At 37.3% G+C, this 19,636-nt stretch overlaps 2 protein-coding genes across 6 annotated transcripts in view; one reads left to right on the forward strand and one right to left on the reverse strand.

The window, feature by feature from the left end:
- Positions 1-19,636, forward strand: part of LOC116110571 (2-alkenal reductase (NADP(+)-dependent)-like) — a 29,682-nt gene that overhangs the window by 7,849 nt on the left and 2,197 nt on the right. Inside the window, exons 2-6 of one of the 5 annotated variants that reach the window (XM_031396778.1) lie at positions 11-188; positions 543-709; positions 824-906; positions 998-1,352; positions 8,700-8,771. In XM_031396778.1, the coding sequence (XP_031252638.1) occupies positions 11-188; positions 543-709; positions 824-906; positions 998-1,352; positions 8,700-8,723 (807 nt within the window). In that variant the 3' untranslated portion in view covers positions 8,724-8,771. Of the gene's footprint in view, positions 1-10; positions 189-542; positions 710-823; positions 907-997; positions 1,353-3,801; positions 4,050-4,128; positions 4,307-4,540; positions 4,708-4,816; positions 4,900-4,983; positions 5,267-8,699; positions 8,772-19,636 lie in introns of those variants that run through there. The other 4 variants (XM_031396775.1, XM_031396780.1, XM_031396779.1 and 1 more) reach the window with 4 other exon arrangements.
- On the reverse strand, positions 13,374-16,561 carry LOC116110569 (beta-glucuronosyltransferase GlcAT14B-like). The gene is made up of 4 exons (XM_031396773.1): positions 15,882-16,561; positions 15,059-15,134; positions 14,808-14,923; positions 13,374-14,154 (listed from the first exon to the last, which is right to left on the reverse strand). Exons 1-4 carry the CDS (start codon positions 16,444-16,446, stop codon positions 13,637-13,639), a joined length of 1,275 nt encoding a protein of 424 aa, XP_031252633.1. The 5' UTR covers positions 16,447-16,561; the 3' UTR covers positions 13,374-13,636.

Raw genomic sequence — 19,636 nt, forward strand, 5'->3', positions numbered from 1 at the left:
TGTGTGACAGGCCATTGACGGTCATGGTGTGGCGAAAGTTGTTGTTTCTGGGAATCCTGAATTCCAAAAGGATGAATTGGTAGTTGGGTTAATCAGCTGGGGAGAGTATAAACTTGTCAAAGGTGGCGGCGGGTTAAGGAAATTGGAACCAATGGGATTTCCCTTGTCTTACCATGCTGGAATTTTCGGTGAATTAATTAACTTTTTCCTTTATTCATCATTCCGGTTAAATTAAAAATGCATTTGATGCATTATTTAAAAGAGGCCAAGCACCGTGGACGGCTTTATCATCCTAACAAATGAGTATTGGACCACCCTCCGCCTGTATATATACTGTATATGCTATCAAAAGCAATCACTTAAAGTCGAACAAGCGGCAGCTGATCCATATATAATACTCAGATGAATCCTGGGGGCTTAGGGACTAAGGATTTTCCAGTGCTCGTGCTCATGTCTATTTGAACTGTGCCATTTTTGCAAGATATTATATGGTAACTGCATTAATTCATATTGGAATTGGATGTGTGTGTGTGTTTTTGCAGGATATAGTGGACTTACAGCCTATTCCGGATTTTTTGAAATCTGTGAGCCCAGGAAGGGAGAGAAAGTATTTGTTTCTGGTGCATCTGGATCAGTTGGAAACTTAGTCGGACAGTTTGCCAAACTGTTTGGTTGTTACGTAGTTGGCAGCGCTGGAAACAATGAAAAGGTCATTCTAAAAAATTATCTGGAGGGCTTTCAATTACTAATTAATTTCAAGTTTGAACTGTGATTCTTGTAAGGGTCCTAAATGCTTATACCCACTAAAATTAAGCATATACAGGTAGCACTACTAAAGGAGAAGCTTGGTTTTGATGACGCCTTTAACTACAAAGAAGAACTTGACCTGAAGGCTACACTGGGGAGGTAATTAGAACATCTATTAAACTGTGTATGTAATTAGATCAGTTAACATCAAGTATATGTTACACTGAACATCTTTAAATATAATGTCCAGGTACTTCCCTGATGGGATTGACATATATTTTGACAATGTGGGAGGAGAGATGTTAGAAGCAGCAGTTGCTAACATGAACTTATTCGGCAGAGTGGCTGCTTGTGGGGTGATCTCTGAGTACACGAATGCTAGCAAAAGAGCTGCTCCCAATATGCTAGATGTTGTGTACAAGAGAATCAAAATTCAGGGATTTTTAGTCCCCGATCACTTGAATTTGTATGCAGATTTCATTTCAACGATAAGTGATCACCTCCGAAATGGCAAAATCCAGTCACTTGAAGACATATCAAATGGTGTGGAGAGCATCCCCTCCGCTTTCATAGGACTCTTTCAGGGTGATAACATTGGAAAGAAGATTGTTTGTGTTGCATCTGAGTACACGAATGCTAGCAAAAGAGCTTCTCCCTATGCTAGATTTGTGTACAAGAGAATCAAAATCCAGGGATTTTTAGTCTCGGATCACATTAATTTGTATGCAGATTTCGTTTCAACGATTGGTGATCACCTCCGTAATGGCAAAATCCAGCCACTTGAAGACATATCAAATGGTGTGGAGAGCATCCCCTCCGCTTTCATAGACTCTTTCAGGGTGATAACATTGGAAAGAAGATTGTTTGTGTTGCAGAAGTTGAAAAGGAAGATCACTCATTGTTCTTTATTTGTTCTCACTGGCAATGGCATGGTCTCATGTACATAGCGTTTTTCACCATTTCGGACCTAACATTTCTCGTCAAATTGATCAAAATTGATTTGTCGCATCAATTGCGTTTGTAAGCAGATTAAATTAATCATACTGCAGCAATATGTTGTTGGGAATCAGTGACTGCTTTTACATCGAAAAAAAATGATAATTACAAAGCATTTGTTATTTGTTGTTGGAGGGATTCTTTGAAGAAGTAAGTCCAAAAGAGAGAAAAATTGTTTGTATCTGCTGCCCTCCGTTGGAAATTTGGTCGACAAATGCAAAACTCTTTGTTGCTATGTAGTCGGCTCGCCGGAAGGAAGGAAAAGGTTACTTTTATGGGTTAATTTTTTAGTTTTGTGAGTTATCAAATATAAGCACTTGACTGGAAAAAGTTCCTATCTACTTCAATGGATCATAGTAGCAATTCTAAAAGAGAAGCTTGGGTTTGATGTTATGATGCATTCAATAAAGGAGGAAACTTACTTAAGGCCACTTTCAAGAGGTAAATTTCTGTTCAATGTCAACAACATTAAATTTCACAACCCAACAGACCACAAATTTACGGGTACTTCCCTGATGGGATTGATACATATTTTGACAATGTGATTGTGGGATCAGAACGCAGTTCCCAACTTGAACTTTTTTCGGTAGAGTAGCAGTTTGTGAATAATCTCTGAATACACAAATGGTGGTAGACGAGCTACACCTAAGCTAGATTGTGTACAAGATAATCAAGATGCAAGGGTTTTTAGCCGCTGATCGCTTTGATGTGACCACCTCCGAACTGGCAAAATTCAGCCACTCGAAGACATTACCATTATTGTAGAGACAGAGAGCATCCCCTCTGCTTCATTGGACTTTTTCGGGGCCACAACATTAGAAAAAGAGGGTTCTAATTGCAGAAGGGTAAAATTGCTTTAGTATTATTTATTACAAGCGAGGTAATGCATAGTTTATAGATAGCTCCTCATTTGGTTGACACTGAGACAGGCCATTGACGGTCATGGTGTGCCGAAAGTTGTTGTTTCTGGGAATCCTTAATTCCAGCAAGATGAATTGGTAGTAAAGTCAATCAGCTGGGGAGAGTAAAAACTTGTCAAAAAGGTGGCGGCTTAAGGAAATTCGACCCAATGGGATTTCCCGTCGTACCATGTTGGAATTTTCGGTGATTTAATTAATTTTTTCATTAACCTTGTTTTACTTAGGGGTGTTCAAAAACGGTTAACTATTTTCTTGAACTGAATCGCTTTTTCGGTTTAGAAAAATTCTTGAATCGAAACTGAATCGATTTGGGAGAAAAACCAATTTTTCGGTTAATCGAAAAACCGGTTAACCGCTTTGAAAAAACCAGTCAATCGATTTTCTCCTTTTTATTGGATAATTTTTTTTTTAAATTTTTCCTAAATTAAATTATAAACATCAATAATACATATCCAAATAAAAATTAAACATTCATACATATCAATTGATCATAACTAACAATACATTAAAAATTGATACAAATTAAAGTTTCAAATTAAACAAAAATAAGAATCCGTAATAAAACAACAAAATAACTAAATAAGTCCTAATGGAAAACAACAAAGAAATTGTGCAAATTTAGGAATTACGATTATTATTATTATTATTATATATATATTTTAGTAAACCGGTTTGGTTAATCGGTTTTCATTTTTACCTGAACCGAAAACCGAATTTAAAATCTAGTTTTTTGAATTTTTTGAACCGCAACTGAACTATTTTTCCGGTTAACTGGTTTTTCGATTTGATAACCGATTTAGTTTAGTTTTTTTTTTTAATATCTCTACTTTTAACTCATTCCTATGTAACAAATAATTAATTAATTATAGTACTATGATGTGATTTTTTCATAGCATGATTGGAATGTAGATAAGCGCATATGGCAAGTGATTTGTCAAGATGGAAATAAAGGAATTGAAGGGCACGGCCCACGGGTTGGTGACTAGTGAAAACGTTTAAAGCCAGTTGGAGACGAATTAAGGTGTACGATATTTTTGAAGAATGAGTGGCAGCAAATTGATCCTGAAATTTCCACATGTGAAAAAAGATGTACGAATTAACTTACCTTCTTTATAAACACCAAGGCACATACCATCAAGTATGAAGGTTACAATGGAAGTGAACAACAGATACATAACAATAAAGACTCACATAGAAGGTGCACCAAAAGAGTCCGACTTCGAGCTGAAGAATGCAGCTCTTGCTCTATCAATTGAGGCTGGATCCAATGATGTAATTGTGAAAACTCTCTATGTGTCAATTGATCCGTATCAAATTAACCGCATGAAGAGTTATAGCTCATCACGCAAAGCAACAGTGGCTGCAGCGCCCATTAATCATGGTGAAGTAAGTAATAACTGATTAATTTGATTATGATGAGTGAGGTAATGCATAGTTTATTTATAGCTCATCATTTGTGTGACAGGCCATTGACGGTTATGGTGTGGCGAAAGTTGTTGTTTCTGGGAATCCTGAATTCCAAAAAGATGAATTAGTAGTAGGGTTCGTCGGCTGGGGAGAGTATAAACTTGTCAAAGGAGGTGACAGGTTAAGGAAATTGGACCCAATGGGATTTCCCTTGTCTAACCATGCTGGAATTTTCGGTGAATTCTTTAATTATTCCCTTTATTAATCATTAACATTCTTTTAATTCATTCCCATTTAGCAATACGTCAATGTATCCATATACTACTCAGATGAATCACACATCCAGGGCTTAGAGACCCAGGATTTTCCAGTGCTCATTTCTATTTGAGTTATGCCATTTTTGAAAGATAAGATTATATGGCTACTGCCTTCTTTGTTTGAAACTTTTGCATCTGCTTGTGGTTTTGCAGGATATGGTGGACTTACAGCCTATACCGGATTTTTAGAAATCTGTAAGCCTAGGAAGGGGGAGAAAGTATTCGTTTCTGGTGCATCTGGATCGGTTGGAAACTTAGTCGGACAGTTTGCCAAATTGTTTGGTTGTTACGTAGTTGGCAGCGTTGGAAACAATAAAAAGGTCATTCTAAAGGATTAGCTGGGTAGCTTTCAATTACTAATTTCAGGTTTGAACTGTGACTCTTGCAAGAATAGTAAATGTTATATCTACTAAAATTAAGCATAAACAGGTAGCACTACTAAAGGAGAAGCTTGGTTTTGATGATGCATTTAACTACAAAGAAGAACCTGACTTGAAGGCTACTCTGAGAAGGTAACTAGAACATCTATTCAACTGTGAATTTAGATCAATTACATCAAGTGTGTTACAGTGAACATCTTTAAATATAATGTTCAGGTACTTCCCTGATGGGATTGATGTATATTTTGACAATGTGGGAGGAGATATGCTAGAAGCAGCAGTTGCTAACATGAACTTATTCGGTAGAGTGGCTGCTTGTGGGGCGATCTCTGAGTACACGAATGCTAGCAAAAGAGCTTCTCCCAATATGCTAGATGATGTGTACAAGAGAATCAAAATCCAGGGATTTTTAGTCTCGGATCACATTAATTTGTATGCAGATTTCGTTTCAACGATTGGTGATCACCTCCGTAATGGCAAAATCCAGCCACTTGAAGACATATCAAATGGTGTGGAGAGCATCCCCTCCGCTTTCATAGGACTCTTTCAGGGTGATAACATTGGAAAGAAGATTGTTTGTGTTGCAGAATTGAAGGAAGATACTCATTGTTCTTTATTTGTTTCACTGGCAATGGCATGGTCTCATGTACAATAGCGTTTTTCACCATTTCGGACCTAACATTCTCGTCAATTGATCAAAATTGATTTGTCGCATCAATTAGCGTTTGTAAGCAGATTAAATTAATCATACTGCAGCAATATGTGTTGGGAATCTAGTGACTGTTTTACACAGAAAAAAAATGATAATTACAAAGCATTTGTTATTTGTTGTTGGAGGGATTCTTTAGAAGAAAGTAAGCCCAAAGAAGAGAAAAATTGTTTGTATCTGCTGCCTCCGTGGAAATTTGGTCGGACAAATGCAAAACTCTTTGTGCTATGTAGTCGGCTCGCCGGAAGGAAGGAAAAGGTTACTTTTATGGTAATTTTTTAGGTTTTGTGAGGTATTCAAGGATATAAGCACTGACTGGAAAAAGTTCTATCTACTTCAATGGATCATAGGTAGCAATTCTAAAAGAGAAGCTTGGGTTTGATGTTGATGATGCATTCAATAAAGGAGGAAACTTACTTAAGGGCACTTTCAAGAGGAACAATTTCTGTTCAATGTCAACAAAATTAAATTTCACAACCCAACAGACCACAAATTTACGGGTACTTCCTGATGGGATTGATACATATTTTGACAATGTGATTGTGGGATCAGAACGGCAGTTCCCAACTTGAACGTTTTCGGTAGAGTAGCAGTTTGTGGAATAATCTCTGAATACACAAATGGTGGTAGACGGGCTACACCGAAATGCTAGTATTGTGTACAAGATAATCAAGATGCAAGGGTTTTTAGCCGCTGATCGCTTTGATGTGACCACCTCCGAACTGGCAAAATTCAGCCACTCGAGACATTACCATATTGTAGAGACGAGAGCATCCCTCTGCTTCATTGGACTTTTTCGGGGCACAAACATTAGAAAAAGATGGTTCTAATTGCAGAAGGGTAAAATGATTTATGATTTATTTGCTAATTAGGATAACCAGAAATAACAGCACATCTATTATTGCTGGTGTTGTTGTGTTTCTATCGTATTTTAACTATGAGAGTGTACACCATAACCTCTTCTCACAAATTTTCTCTCACAATCTGACGTGATAGTTAGCAATGGTCAATCGCAATTTATCAGATGGCGGGTGGAGATCATTAAAGTTAACTAATTACGAGCTGTCACGTGAATTGTGAAAAAAGGTTGTGAGTGTAATATTTTAACTATTGTCTTAGCGAATTTCCGGGCTATCAACTAAATAGTCATCACATAATGAATGATGGATATCCATCCCAGTTAGTAATATTATGTTAAAATTCAGCTTATTTGTTGTAGGCCAACATATTTATTCTCTATAGAAAAAATTGAATGATTAAACCCTAAACCCTAATTAAGGTATAATACAAGAAAGCAATTCTGAAATTTAGATTCTCTCGTTTTAAGAAAAGAACAAAATTATTTTAGTTACGTTTCTAAAATCAGTCACTGAAAAAACTCATAATGGGCGTGGTGTATGGTCCACTCGTTGAGGAGATAAGGAATTGAAGGGCATGGCCCATGGGTTTGGTGGTGGTGACTTGTGAAACGTTAAAGCGAGTTGGAGTAAGGGGTTCAGGATGATAATTGCAAAATGAGTAGCAGCAATTGATTTCGCAAGTGAAACTGTAACGATAAACCAGTTAGGTCACTTCTTTATAAACCCATGGCATATACCATTACCACCAAGTAGAAGATTACAATGGAAGTGAACAACAGATACATAACAATAAGACTCACATAGAAGGTGCACCAAAGGAGTCCGACTTCGAGCTGAAGAGTGCAGCTCTTGCTCTATCAATTGAGGCTGGATCAATGATGTAATTGTGAAAACTGTCTATGTGTCAATGATCCCTATCAGATTAACCGCATGAAGAGTTATAGCCCATCACACAAGGAATAGTTGGTGCAGCACGAATTACTCCTGGTGAAGTAAGTAATAATTAATTAATTTGTTATGATGAGTGAGGTAATGCATAGTATTTATCTCATCATTTGTGTGACAGGCATGACGGTCATGGTGTGGCGAAAGTTGTTGTTTCTGGAATCCTGAATTCCAAAAGGATGAATTGGTAGTTGGGTAATCAGCTGGGGGAGAGTATAAAATTGTCAAAGGTGGCGGCGGGTTAAGGAAATTGGACCAATGGATTTCCCTTGTTTACCATGCTGGAATTTTCGGTGAATTAATTAACTTTTTCCTTTATTCATCATTCCGGTTAAATTAAAAAGCATTTGATGATTATTTAAAAGAGGCCAGCACCGTGGACGGCTTTACATCCTAACAAAATAGTATTGGACCACCCTCGCCTGTATATATAGTATATCCTATCAAAGCAATCACTTAAAGTTGAACAAGCGGCAGCTGACCAATTATAATACTCAGATGAATCCTGTGGGCTTAGGGACTCAGGATTTTCCAGGCCGTGCTCATGTCTATTTGAACGTGCCATTTTTGCAAGATAATATGGTAACTGCATTAATTCATATTGGAATGGATTGTTGGTGTGTTTTTGCAGGATATAGTGGACTTACAGCCTATTCCGGATTTTTTGAATCTGTGAGCCAGGAAGGGGAGAGAAAGTATTTGTTTTCTGGTGCATCTGGATCAGTTGGAAACTTAGTCGGACAGTTTGCCAAACGTTTGGTTGTTACGTAGTTGGCAGCGCTGGAAACAATGAAAAGGTCATTCTAAAAAATTTACTGGAGGGCTTTCAATTACTAATAATTTCAGGTTTGAACTGTGATTCTTGTAAGGGTCCTAAATGTTATACCACTAAAATAGCATATACAGGTAGCACTACTAAAGGAGAAGCTTGGTTTTGATGACGCTTAACTACAAAGAAGAACTTGACCTGAAGGTACCTGGGGAGGTAATTAGAACATCTATTAAACTGTGTATGTAATTAGATCAGTTACCATAAGTATATGTTACACTGAACATCTTAAATAATGTCAGGCTTCCTGATGGGATTGACATATATTTTGACAATGTGGAGGAGAGATGTTAGAAGCAGCAGTTGCTAACATGAACTTATTCGGCAGAGTGGCTGCTTGTGGGGTGATCTCTGAGTACACGAATGCTAGCAAAAGAGCTGCTCCCAATATGCTAGATGTTGTGTACAAGAGAATCAAAATTCAGGGATTTTAACCCGATCACTTGAATTGTATGCAGATTTCATTTCAACGATAAGTGATCACCTCCGAAATGGCAAAATCCAGTACCTTGAAGACATATCAAATGGTGTGGAGAGCATCCCCTCCGCTTTCATAGGACTCTTTCAGGGTGATAACATTGGAAAGAAGATTGTTTGTGTTGCACAAGATTGAAAAGGAAGACAACCCATTGTTCTTGATTTGTTCTCACTGGCAATGGCGTGCCTCATGTAAAATAGCTTGCGTTTAATAATCCAGTAAAACTTTCCCAGCGATCAATTGATCCCCATCTATACAAATTTTATGGGGCCTTCTGTCTACAATTTTTTACCTAATAAGTCTCTTCAAATTTATAATTTTATGATACAATTAACTTTTGAGAATGTTTGATATTGTTGATACAGAATTCTACACCAACTAGCGAGATTCGATCGACCTTGTCAGGATCGGAACTGATGTGTGTGTGATTAATAATAATCAGCGATGAGTGCTTATAAAATGCAATAAAAGAAAGGCAACAGGATTTTTAAAGTGGTTCGGGGAGGTTAACAGTCTACATCCACTAATTTGTCTTATTCGCTATGTGAGCTTACAGTGCTATTTCTATTAAAATTTTGTAACTCCTCCCTCACCGTTTGAGGGGGCTTATATACAAAATTTGTATAAAAGAAAGAGTGAAATCAAGGGGATTACAATTGATTTGAATCGTAATCTCGATATCCTCGCGATTGGGCACTGTGATTGCTCATCTCGGGCATCGAACACTAGGGGGCCTATGTTGTGTATGATTTTTTCACCATGCTCGGGTCATTGCGAAGATATAGATTGACCCAGAACCAACTTGGCGACGATGACTGAGCGACCCAACATAAGCTCGTCGAGCCGTAACTCAACTCAGCATAAGCCAGTCGTGAACAATCTGAGTAATCATGCAATCAATCTCTGGATTGCTTCAAATCCCAGATATTACAGAATGACCAAGTCAACAATTATCACTGCGCAATCACAGTGCCCAATCGCGAGGATATCGGGATTACAATTGAAATCCCCTTGATTTCACTCTTTCTTTTACACAAATCTTGTATATAGGCCCCCTCAAACAATGAGGGAGGGGCTACAAAATTTTAATAGAAATAACATTGTAAGCTCACATAGCGAATAAGAAAAATCAGTGGACGTAGGCTGTTAACCTCCTGGTGGGTGGTTTCCACGTTCTCGTGGTTTCCTATGGTAGTTTTCGTTCTGGTGTACACCATTTTGGGCCTAGAATTGGTGAATTGCGGTGAACGTTTGCCAGAACCTTTGAGATGTTGTTGGCCCTCCTTCTAGCTCCAAAATGTTGATACAAAATTATGCACCAACTAGCGAGATCTGATTGACCTTGCTGGGTTCGGAACTGATGTGTGCGTGATTAATGATAATCAGCGATGAGTGCTTATAAAATGCAATAAAAGAAAGGCAACAGGATTTTTAAAGTGTCTGGCGAGGTTAACAGCCTACGTCCATTGATTTTTCTTATTCGATATATGAGCTTACAATGCTATTTCTATTAAAATTTTGTAACCCTTACCTCATCGTTTGAGGGGGCTTATATACAAGATTTGTGTAAAAGAAAGAGCGAAATCATGGGGATTACAATTGATTTGAATCTTAATCCCGATATCCTCATGATTGGACGCTGTGATTGTGCAATGATAATTATTGACTTAGTCATTCCCGCAATATCTGGGATCTGAAATAATCTGAAGATTGATTGAATGATTATTCGGATTATTCGCGACTTGCTTATGCTCTGTCGAGCTATGGCTCGATGAGTTTATGCTAGGTCGCTTAGTCATCGTCGTCGAGTTGGTTCTGGGTTGATCTATATCTTTGCAATGGCCTGAGTTTGGCTGAAAAATCATTATAAAGAAATTTTCGAACAAATATTCTACAAACATTTTTGGAATATTTTTTCAATAAAAAATTTTAGAAATGAAAAATTAATTTATCCCCACCAAAATCATCAGATCGAACCGCTATCATAATTCTGATAAACTCACCCAATAACAATATCCACCTAAGTACCAAACCTTTATAAGACAACAGAAATGTGCCGCCAATTCAGATGATTCAGAAAATTGTTACAGCAAGTAGAACCAAGACCCTCCTTTTACTCGCACGAAAATGCAAAACCTTAAACCAACTCAAGCAAATCCATGCCCACCTCCTCAAAACCTATTTATTCGAAAACCCTCTCGCCATCGGAACTCTCCTCTCTATTTGTGCTACCTCCAAAAACTCCTCTTTCTTCTCCTACGCTCGGTTGATTTTCGATCATTCTAGTGAAAGAAACACTTTTATGTACAATACCATGATTAGAGGTTATATGCAGTCTAATTTACCAAAACTTTCCGTTTTGTGCTACTTAAATATGTTAAATGTTGGGCTTGAGGCTAATAACTATACCTTTACACCGCTGATTAAAGCATGTACAATTCTTGGTCCTTCTTCGGAAATCATTGGGCGTTTTATACATGCCCATGTTGTTAAATTTGGATTCAGTTATGACCCTTTTGTTGCTAGCTCGTTAATTGAATTTTATTCGTTGGTTAATGAAATGGAAACTGCACGAGCGTTGTTTGATAAAAGTCTTGAGAGAGATGTGGTTATGTGGACGGCGATGATTGATGGATATGGCAAAATGGGAGATGTTCAGAATGCTAGAGCTTTATTCGACAAAATGCCTGAGAAAAATGCAATATCATGGAGTGCGATAATGGCAGCGTATTCTAGGATTAGTGACTTTAAAGAGGTGCTTTCTTTGTTTAGGCAAATGCAAGAAACAGGTGTGAAACCTAATGAGTCGGGTCTTGTTAGTGTTCTCACAGCGTGTGCTCATCTTGGGGCGCTGACTCAAGGTTTGTGGGTTCACTCGTATGCTAGACGGTACAATCTTGATAAGAATATGATTTTGGCCACTGCATTAGTTGATATGTATTCAAAATGCGGTCACGTGGAATCAGCTTTATCAGTATTTGAGGGGATCTCTAGTAAGGATGCTGCAGCGTGGAATGCCATGATTTCAGGCGTTGCAATGCATGGGGGCGCTAGGAAATCACTTGAACTTTTTGATAGAATGGTCATAAGCGGAACACAGCCCACGGAGACAACGTTTGTTGCAATCCTCACTACATGCACGCATGCAAGAATGGTTAAAGAGGGTCTTAAATTGTTTGAAGAAATGAGAAGCGTATATTGGGTTGAACCCCAGCTAGAGCATTACGCATGTGTTGTTGATCTCTTGGCAAGAGCAGGTATGGTGGAGGAAGCGGAGAAGTTCATAGAACAAAAAATGGGAGGGCTAAGAGGGGATGCCAATGTGTGGGGGGCGCTACTGGCCGCGTGTAGGATACATGAGAATGTTGAAGTTGGTAACAGAGCTTGGAAAAACCTTGCTGATATGGGAATAGCTGATTGTGGCACTTCTGTGCTTTCATATAATATGTATAAGGAAGCTGGGTGGGATATGGAAGCAAAGAGAGTGAGAAAATTGATCTCAGAGGCTGGAATGAAGAAGAAACCTGGTTGCAGTGTAATAGAGGTGGATGGAGTGGTTGAAGAATTCCTTGCAGGTGATACTCGTCACCTACAGACATCAGAAATATACAAGATGATTGATTCTTTTTCCAAAATGTCAAATTTTGAGGAACTAATGTGAAATATGGCTTTTCTAATAGAGGAAATATCTTTATTCATTTTCTTTTCTTCTTAAATAATTTAAAAGATTTTTAATGGAAAGAATCTAATAATTCTAGTTTTGATAGTCTTTTGTGATGAAAAGGAGTAATGCTACATAAACTGATTAGATATAAATATTACCATACATTCATGTTTTATTTATTTTTTAAATAGATTTTTAACTTTTGCTCTTTCAATTATTATATATTGTGTTTACAAGTGTAATATTATTCCATGAAAAGGGATTTATCATGTTTTTCTTGACCAATAACACCACCATGGTTTGGTTAAATATAGATATAAACACAATCACAATTCTCAAATGGGCAATACATTAATGTTGCCTGCCTCCTTTGTACCTGTCATTGGCTACCTTTATATTATTTTTTATTGACTTTTGTGCTCTGTGAAAACTCACTATTTTAGACAAATGGAAGTATCCAAATTACAAAAGGTTGTATCTAGATTCAAATTTTTATACAGATTAATATCATTCATTTTTGGTGCTTAAAACCTGTAAATTATCATGTCTATTGTAATGTGAAAGGAAAATTATTTGAAATTTTTGATGTCATGAGCTAATAATGACACTCATCCCAATGAGAAAAAAGAAAATGAATGCTAATGATAATCGGCGGAACTTTCTCACATGTATCTTCTTTTTAAAAAAAAAAAAAAAAAATTCCCTTTTCATCCGGCTGAGCTGATTCGGATAACAGTTGGAATTGGCTCAACAAGTCTAGTGTTCCTTTTGTTCGTCACGCAATGATTCCAAAAAGGCCTTTCTCTTTGGTTATCTGGAAAGCAAAAATAAGATGTAGATCGTCGGCAAGGGAATAATTATTAAAGGGAACAGGCCATCATTCTGATCTCTATTGCTTTGGACAAAAATATGAATCCAAACGGAGTGAGATTATATGAAGCAGTGCCATATGATAAATATGAGACTATATTGCTTTGGACTAAACTATGAATCCAAATGGAGTGAGACATGTAGCAGTACCATATGATAAATATGCGACATGCAAGGTTAAGTTTATAAGCATCCAGCAGCTTTTGCGGGTCAGTGTTGGTGATGCGTGATTCCATGAGACTTCTCATAGATTATGCAAACTAATAAACACTACATTTAAGTCCAGAATCAGCAACTTTAGTTACAAAAATACATTTTAGAAGGTCAAATTGTAAAAGGTATAGCATATACTCTGCACGGGAAGTAATTTCTCTTCCCCTTTAATTCCTCCTTTAATTCCTACACGGTTGTTATCTGTGCCGCTACCAATCTTATATTAATAAATGAAGAGAGGAGTGTTTATCTGCCCATCAAGTACTGGGGGAATGAGGGCTGCTTCACTGGAATTCTGGTGTCAGATGCAGTGGCTTTTATGAAAATCTTCGGCTGATAGTAAACCAGTGATAAGGCGTTTTAGCCTATCAGCACCAGGACCAGGCCTGAGTTTACTGGTGTTTGTCATGACATGATGTGGAGCACCCAAGTTTGAATTTCTTTCTTTACTGAACCATCCACCAGGTACATATCCATCAGCATTGCGACCCAGCAGTTCAGAATCAATCTTGTCAAGAATTGGCTCATTCCTGCCAAATTTCCTTGCAAAGGGGGCATTGCTTTCGACCATCCTCTGATAATCATCGGTAGTGAGGAAATGTGGGTGTTGTTTTGGAGGGTTGTCCCAAGATATGAAATGGAGGTCATGGTTTACAGTAGTATTCCGGAACTCTTCAGCATTACACATAACCGTATGAAAATATCCTTCGGGTGAAGATAGAAAGTTGGCATAATACATAAGGACTATCCTGGGGAGATTATCCCACCCCCACAAACAATATTCTAAGAAGGGATGCGAGAGCATCATCCAAGCAGAACCTGAAGAAATCAACAAACAAAATCCACAGGTATAAATAAAATAAAGTTTGCTAGAATTATGATTTGATGTTAGTTGCAACAGAACCTAAATACTTCCAATAAATGAAGATTGCAATGAGAAATGAAAAATAAAGAAAGGAGAAGAATTACATGCAAATTTTGGTAGATAGTTTCGAACATCACTGCAACAAATATTAATACATAAATCAAAGTTAATGTGCTTTTAGAATTTCCACACCCATCTGTATCTATAACAGCCTCATACAAATTGATGTAGGACAGATTTTCATAAATTAGGATTAGTTTTTATTTTTCTTTTTGTTATTAGATTTTGCATCACAAATTGTTTTTTTTTTTTAAAGATGCTTTTATTGGCATGGGAGAATGGATAGCCAGTTAGTACAAATGAAAAGTGTTTTGAGCTGTAGCTCAGCAATTTGAATCTACAAGATCCCAGTTGCATGTCAAATTTTTCTGATGCAACATTAGATCTGTAAAAACATGATCTTTTTTTCATGTCTGAATATTCAAGGTTAAATGAAATATGGAATCTGTTTGCCATATATCGCTTGCATTAATCCTAGAGGAAAAATGGTAAAAATACATCAGAACCTTTTTCATTAAGTTAGCAGCACAAGAACAAAAATCCTCACCTGTAAATAGCCTATATGCATTTGGAACACTCCGTTTCTGTGTGACCCAGAAGACATCAGATTTTCGCACACTATACAGTCCTGGATCAATTATAACAGGCCTGGCTCTCTGATGCCTGTTAAAAGAACATATATTTCTTATGCTTAATTGGACATAGCATTGTAGATATCTTCTACATTATCACCTAATCATTTCCCAAACACACAAAAACAAAAACAGAATGCTTAAAGACAAAGGAGGAAGCACATACTCCTTCCAACCGATGTCACTGGTATGCTCAATAAAATTAAGGTCTCGTGGAATAGTTGACAATATATGGAGCAAATCTGTTGAAGAAAAAAGAAACAATCATTAAATATATCGGAAAGCGACCTGGAGAGTAAACAGTAAATCAGCACTTCTTTTCCCATATATAGTGACCTAACTAGTCCAAAGGATTGGACAAAATTAGCTCTATATGAACAGAAATCTGAAACCAACAAATCAAGGACATTAATGCTGCGCAATATTAGCAACATCAGGAACAACAAGGTCGGTCAAATTAGATTACGATTTTGATTTACCAATCCCAAAACAATGTCGGGTTAATAGTCAACCATGTTAATTACAAATCAGCAAAACAAGAACAATGGAATTGGTAGAAATTGTTTATGAATCTACGAGTCAGCCCAAATTTTAAACTTGTGAATTCATGCTTAGAAATTTCAATCAAGAGGGAAACAAGTAAAAATTTAGCAACATCGACTTGCCCATTACCATATATACAGAACATTGACTTTCCCATTACCATATCTATAGAAAATTAAAATAAATAACAATGCAGTGGTTAAGATGATAAGCTATATCAACAGCAATAGGTAGTTACAAATACCTAAAGAAACAACTAGTTCAGATTCCATGCTAAAAACAGAATCACCAATCAAAGGCATCAGTGCAAATGGACATAACATTCTCACATAAAGAATAAAAAAGAAGCAGAAAACCCCGCATTGAATGGTGAACACATCAACTCCAAATCAGGCAAAATTAATGAAAGAAGCAACCATAAAACAAACAAATTAAGCCCGACATACCATCTTGTGTGATCAGAGGATAATCGGAAGCACTCAAGTTAATAAACCAATCCCAGTCCCCACCTTCCTTGAACAAAATGGCGGCGGCATGAAGCGTGTTAGTAACCATAGTTGGGCCTCTATAAGTCACCAAATTAGCCTTCAAAACCATCCTCACATTACCCACTTGCTTAAAAAGCGGCTCACTTTCAACAAAACTCGCCAACTCCATCCTCTCCTGAACAGAAGCCTCTAAATCCAAATGAACAGCATACTGATTCCTGGGATGATACAAAGCCTTCAAGGTTCTCCTCAAGCTATCACCATCTCCCTTTGATCCCGAAATCAAGTACGCCAATCTTGGTATCTTCTCAGATGACGTGGATAACACGTGCAGCTGTTGTTCAACGAATTTGGGACGTGGGTTCTGTACATAGGCGCGGTTGTAAAACCTTGCGGAGTTTGAAGAAAAGGAAACACTAACAACTATGAGAAGGGTGGATAGTAAGAGTGAAAAAACCAACGACAAGAACCACTTCTGCTTCTTCTGGCTCTGGGGCTTGATATTGTTGTTGTAATTCTCCATATTGAGAATGTTTTAACTTGGATGATTTTGATGAAGGTGCGTGTTACTGCAGCCTGCAGGTATGAAAGTGGGGGAGAAAGTGGGAACGGAAGCTGAGTAGGGAGATAAATACAAAGAGAGTGATTTGATTTGTTAAAAGATATATCGAATTAAATGGTGGGGTTGGATCACTGTACGTAATCTTTCTTCTCGGTTTTCACCTGGGCCTCTCGAAGTGAACTCTGCTTTTACATGCAATTAATAAAAGATTAGTTTTAATTAATTATTGAATTATTTCATTTTATTTGCTTTAATATATACTTCCATTTGGTTTTTCTAAGTCAGAATTGACTCCTTAGACTTCTGTACGTCAATACAAATGAAAAATTAATAGCAAGTCAACTTTAATTTTATATATAAATAGTATCTTTTCAACATAATATAAATGTAATCTTAAGACTACAATAAATTCTACAGAAGATGTAAGGCTTCGTGTGGTTCACAATTAGATGTTTTTGGAAAAAGTTTTCTGAAAAAAGTTAAAAAAAATTGAATTGGACGGGTATTACGATGTAGGATTTATAAATTAATAAAATACCCCCTATATTTGTTTATTTACAAAACACCCCTATAATAAAATCTTAAAAGTTAACAAAAATACCCCCAACCCAATGTCAAATACGGACAGCCGGCCACCACCGTCGGAGGGTGGCCGGGTTTACCGTATTGACGCATGACCGGTTGGATCTTGCCGGTCGTGCGCCGATATGGCCTTTGCTGGCCGGATCCACGATGGATCTGGCCGACAAAGGCCAGATCAACTGCCAGATCTGGCTGTATTTTCTCGTCAACGACGACCAACAAACGTTCGTCGTTGATGGTCAACGACGACCGTTTGTTGGCCGTCGTTATAAACCATTACGGCCAAAGATCTGGCCGTCAACGGCCAGATCTTTGGCCTTAGATCTGGTCTTTTCCGGCCAGATCTACCGTGGATCTGATCGAAAAATGTTAGATCGGTGCACTACCAGCCAGATTCAGCTGGTAGTGCACCATCCTAACAGATTCTGGCCATTTTCCGGCAGTGGTGGCCAGAATCTGGTAAATATGAATTACTGGGGTGTTTTTGTAATTTTTAAAAAAAATATTGAGGGGTATTTAATTAAATTATCAGTTATGACCCTTTTGTTGTCTAGCTCGTTAATTGAATTTTATTCGTTGGTTAATGAAATGGAAACTGCACGAGCGTTTTTTGATAAAAGTCTTGAGAGAGATGTGGTTTTGGGACGCAGATGATTGATGGATATGAAAATGGGAGATGTTCAGAATGCTAGAGCTTTATTCGACAAAATGCCTGAGAAAAATGCAATATCATGGAGTGCGATAATGGCAGCGTATTCTAGGATTAGTGACTTAAAGAGGTGCTTTCTTTGTTTAGGCAAATGCAAGAAACAGGTGTGAAACCTAATAGTCGGGTCTTGTTAGTGTTCTCACAGCGTGTGCTCATCTTGGGCGCTGACTCAAGGTTTGTGGGTTCACTCGTATGCTAGACGGTACAATCTTGATAAGATTATGATTTTGGCCACTGCATTGTTTGATATGTATTCAAAATGCGGTCACGTGAATCAGCTTTATCAGTATTTGAGGGGATCTCTAGTAAGGATGCTGCAGCGTGGAATGCCATGATTCAGCGTTGCAATGCATGGGGACGCTAGGAAATCACTTGAACTTTTTGATAGAATGTCTAAGCGGAACACAGCCCACGGAGACAACGTTTGTTGCAATCCTCACTACATCACGCATGCAAGAATGGTTAAAGAGGGTCTAAATTGTTTTGAAGAAATGAGAAGCGTATATTGGGTGGAACCCCACTAGAGCATTACGCATGTGTTGTTGATCTCTTGGCAAGAGCAGGTATGGTGGAGGAAGCGGAGAATTTCATAGAACAAAAAATTGAGGGCTAAGAGGGATGCCAATGTGTGGGGGGGCTGCTGGCCGCGTGTAGTACATGAATAATGTTGAAGTTGGTAACAGAGCTTGGAAAAACCTTGCTGATATGGAAATAGCTGATTGTGGCACTTCTGTGCTTTCATATAATATGTATAAGGAAGCTGGGTGGGATATGGAAGCAAAGAGAGTGAGAAATTGATCTCAGAGGCTGGAATGAAGAAGAAACCTGGTTGCAGGTAATAGAGGTGGATGGATGTGTTGAAGAATCCTTGCAGGTGATACTCGTCACCTACAGACATCAGAAAATACACAAGATGATTGATCTTTTTTTCCAAAATGTCAAATTTTGAGGAACTAATGTGAAATATGGCTTTTCTAATAGAGAAATATCTTTATTCATTTTCTTTTCTTCTTAAATAATTTAAAAGATTTAATGGAAAAGAATCTAATATTCTAGTTTTGATAGTCTTTTGGTGATGAAAAGGGTAATGTCACTAAACTGATTAGATATAAATATCCATACATTCATGTTTTATTTTTTTTAAATAGATTTTTAACTTTTGCTCTTTCAATTATTATTATAGGTGTTTACAAGTGTAATATATTCCATGAAAGATTTATCAGGTTTTTCTCTGACCAATAACACCACCATGGTTTGGTTAAATATAGATATAACACAATCACAATTCTCAAATGGGCAATACATTAATGTTGCCTGCCTCCTTTGTACCTGTCATTGGCTACCTTTATATTATTTTTTATTGACTTTTGTGCTCTGTGAAAACTCACTACTTTAGACATATGAAAGTATCCAAATTAAAAAGGTTATATCTACTTCAACTTTTTATACAGATTAATATCATTCATTTTTGGTGCTTAAAACCTGTAAATTATCATGTCTATTGTAATGTGAAAGGAAAATATTTGAAATTTTTGATGTCATGAGCTAATAATGACACTCATCCAATGAGAAAAAGAAAATGAATGCTATGATAATCGGCGGAACTTTCTCACATTATCTTTCTTTTTAAAAAAAAAAAAAAAAATTCCCTTTTCATCCCCTGAGCTGATTCGGATAACAGTTTGGAATTGGCTCAAACGTCTAGTGTTCCTTTTGTTCGTCACGCAATGATTCCAAAAAGGCCTTTCTCTTTGGTTATCTGAAAGCAAAAATAAGATGTAGATCGTCGGCAAGGGAAATATTATAAGGGACAGCCATCATTCTGATCTCTATTGCTTTGCTAAAATATGAATCCAACGG

Source organism: Pistacia vera, unplaced genomic scaffold (genome assembly GCF_008641045.1).
Source record: "Pistacia vera cultivar Batoury unplaced genomic scaffold, PisVer_v2 Contig607, whole genome shotgun sequence".
NCBI classification, from domain to species: Eukaryota; Viridiplantae; Streptophyta; class Magnoliopsida; order Sapindales; family Anacardiaceae; genus Pistacia; species Pistacia vera.

Bases quoted from the DNA above. Each gene is read 5' to 3' on its own strand.
- LOC116110569 (XM_031396773.1), bottom strand. From the start codon at position 16,446: ATGGAGAATTACAACAACAATATCAAGCCCCAGAGCCAGAAGAAGCAG. The intron at 15,135-15,881 runs GTATGTCGGGCT...TTTCTTCAACAG, and splicing joins TCCTCTGATCACACAAGATG to ATTTGCTCCATATATTGTCA. The intron at 14,924-15,058 runs GTATGTGCTTCC...TTCTTTTAACAG, and splicing joins AGTGACATCGGTTGGAAGGA to GCATCAGAGAGCCAGGCCTG.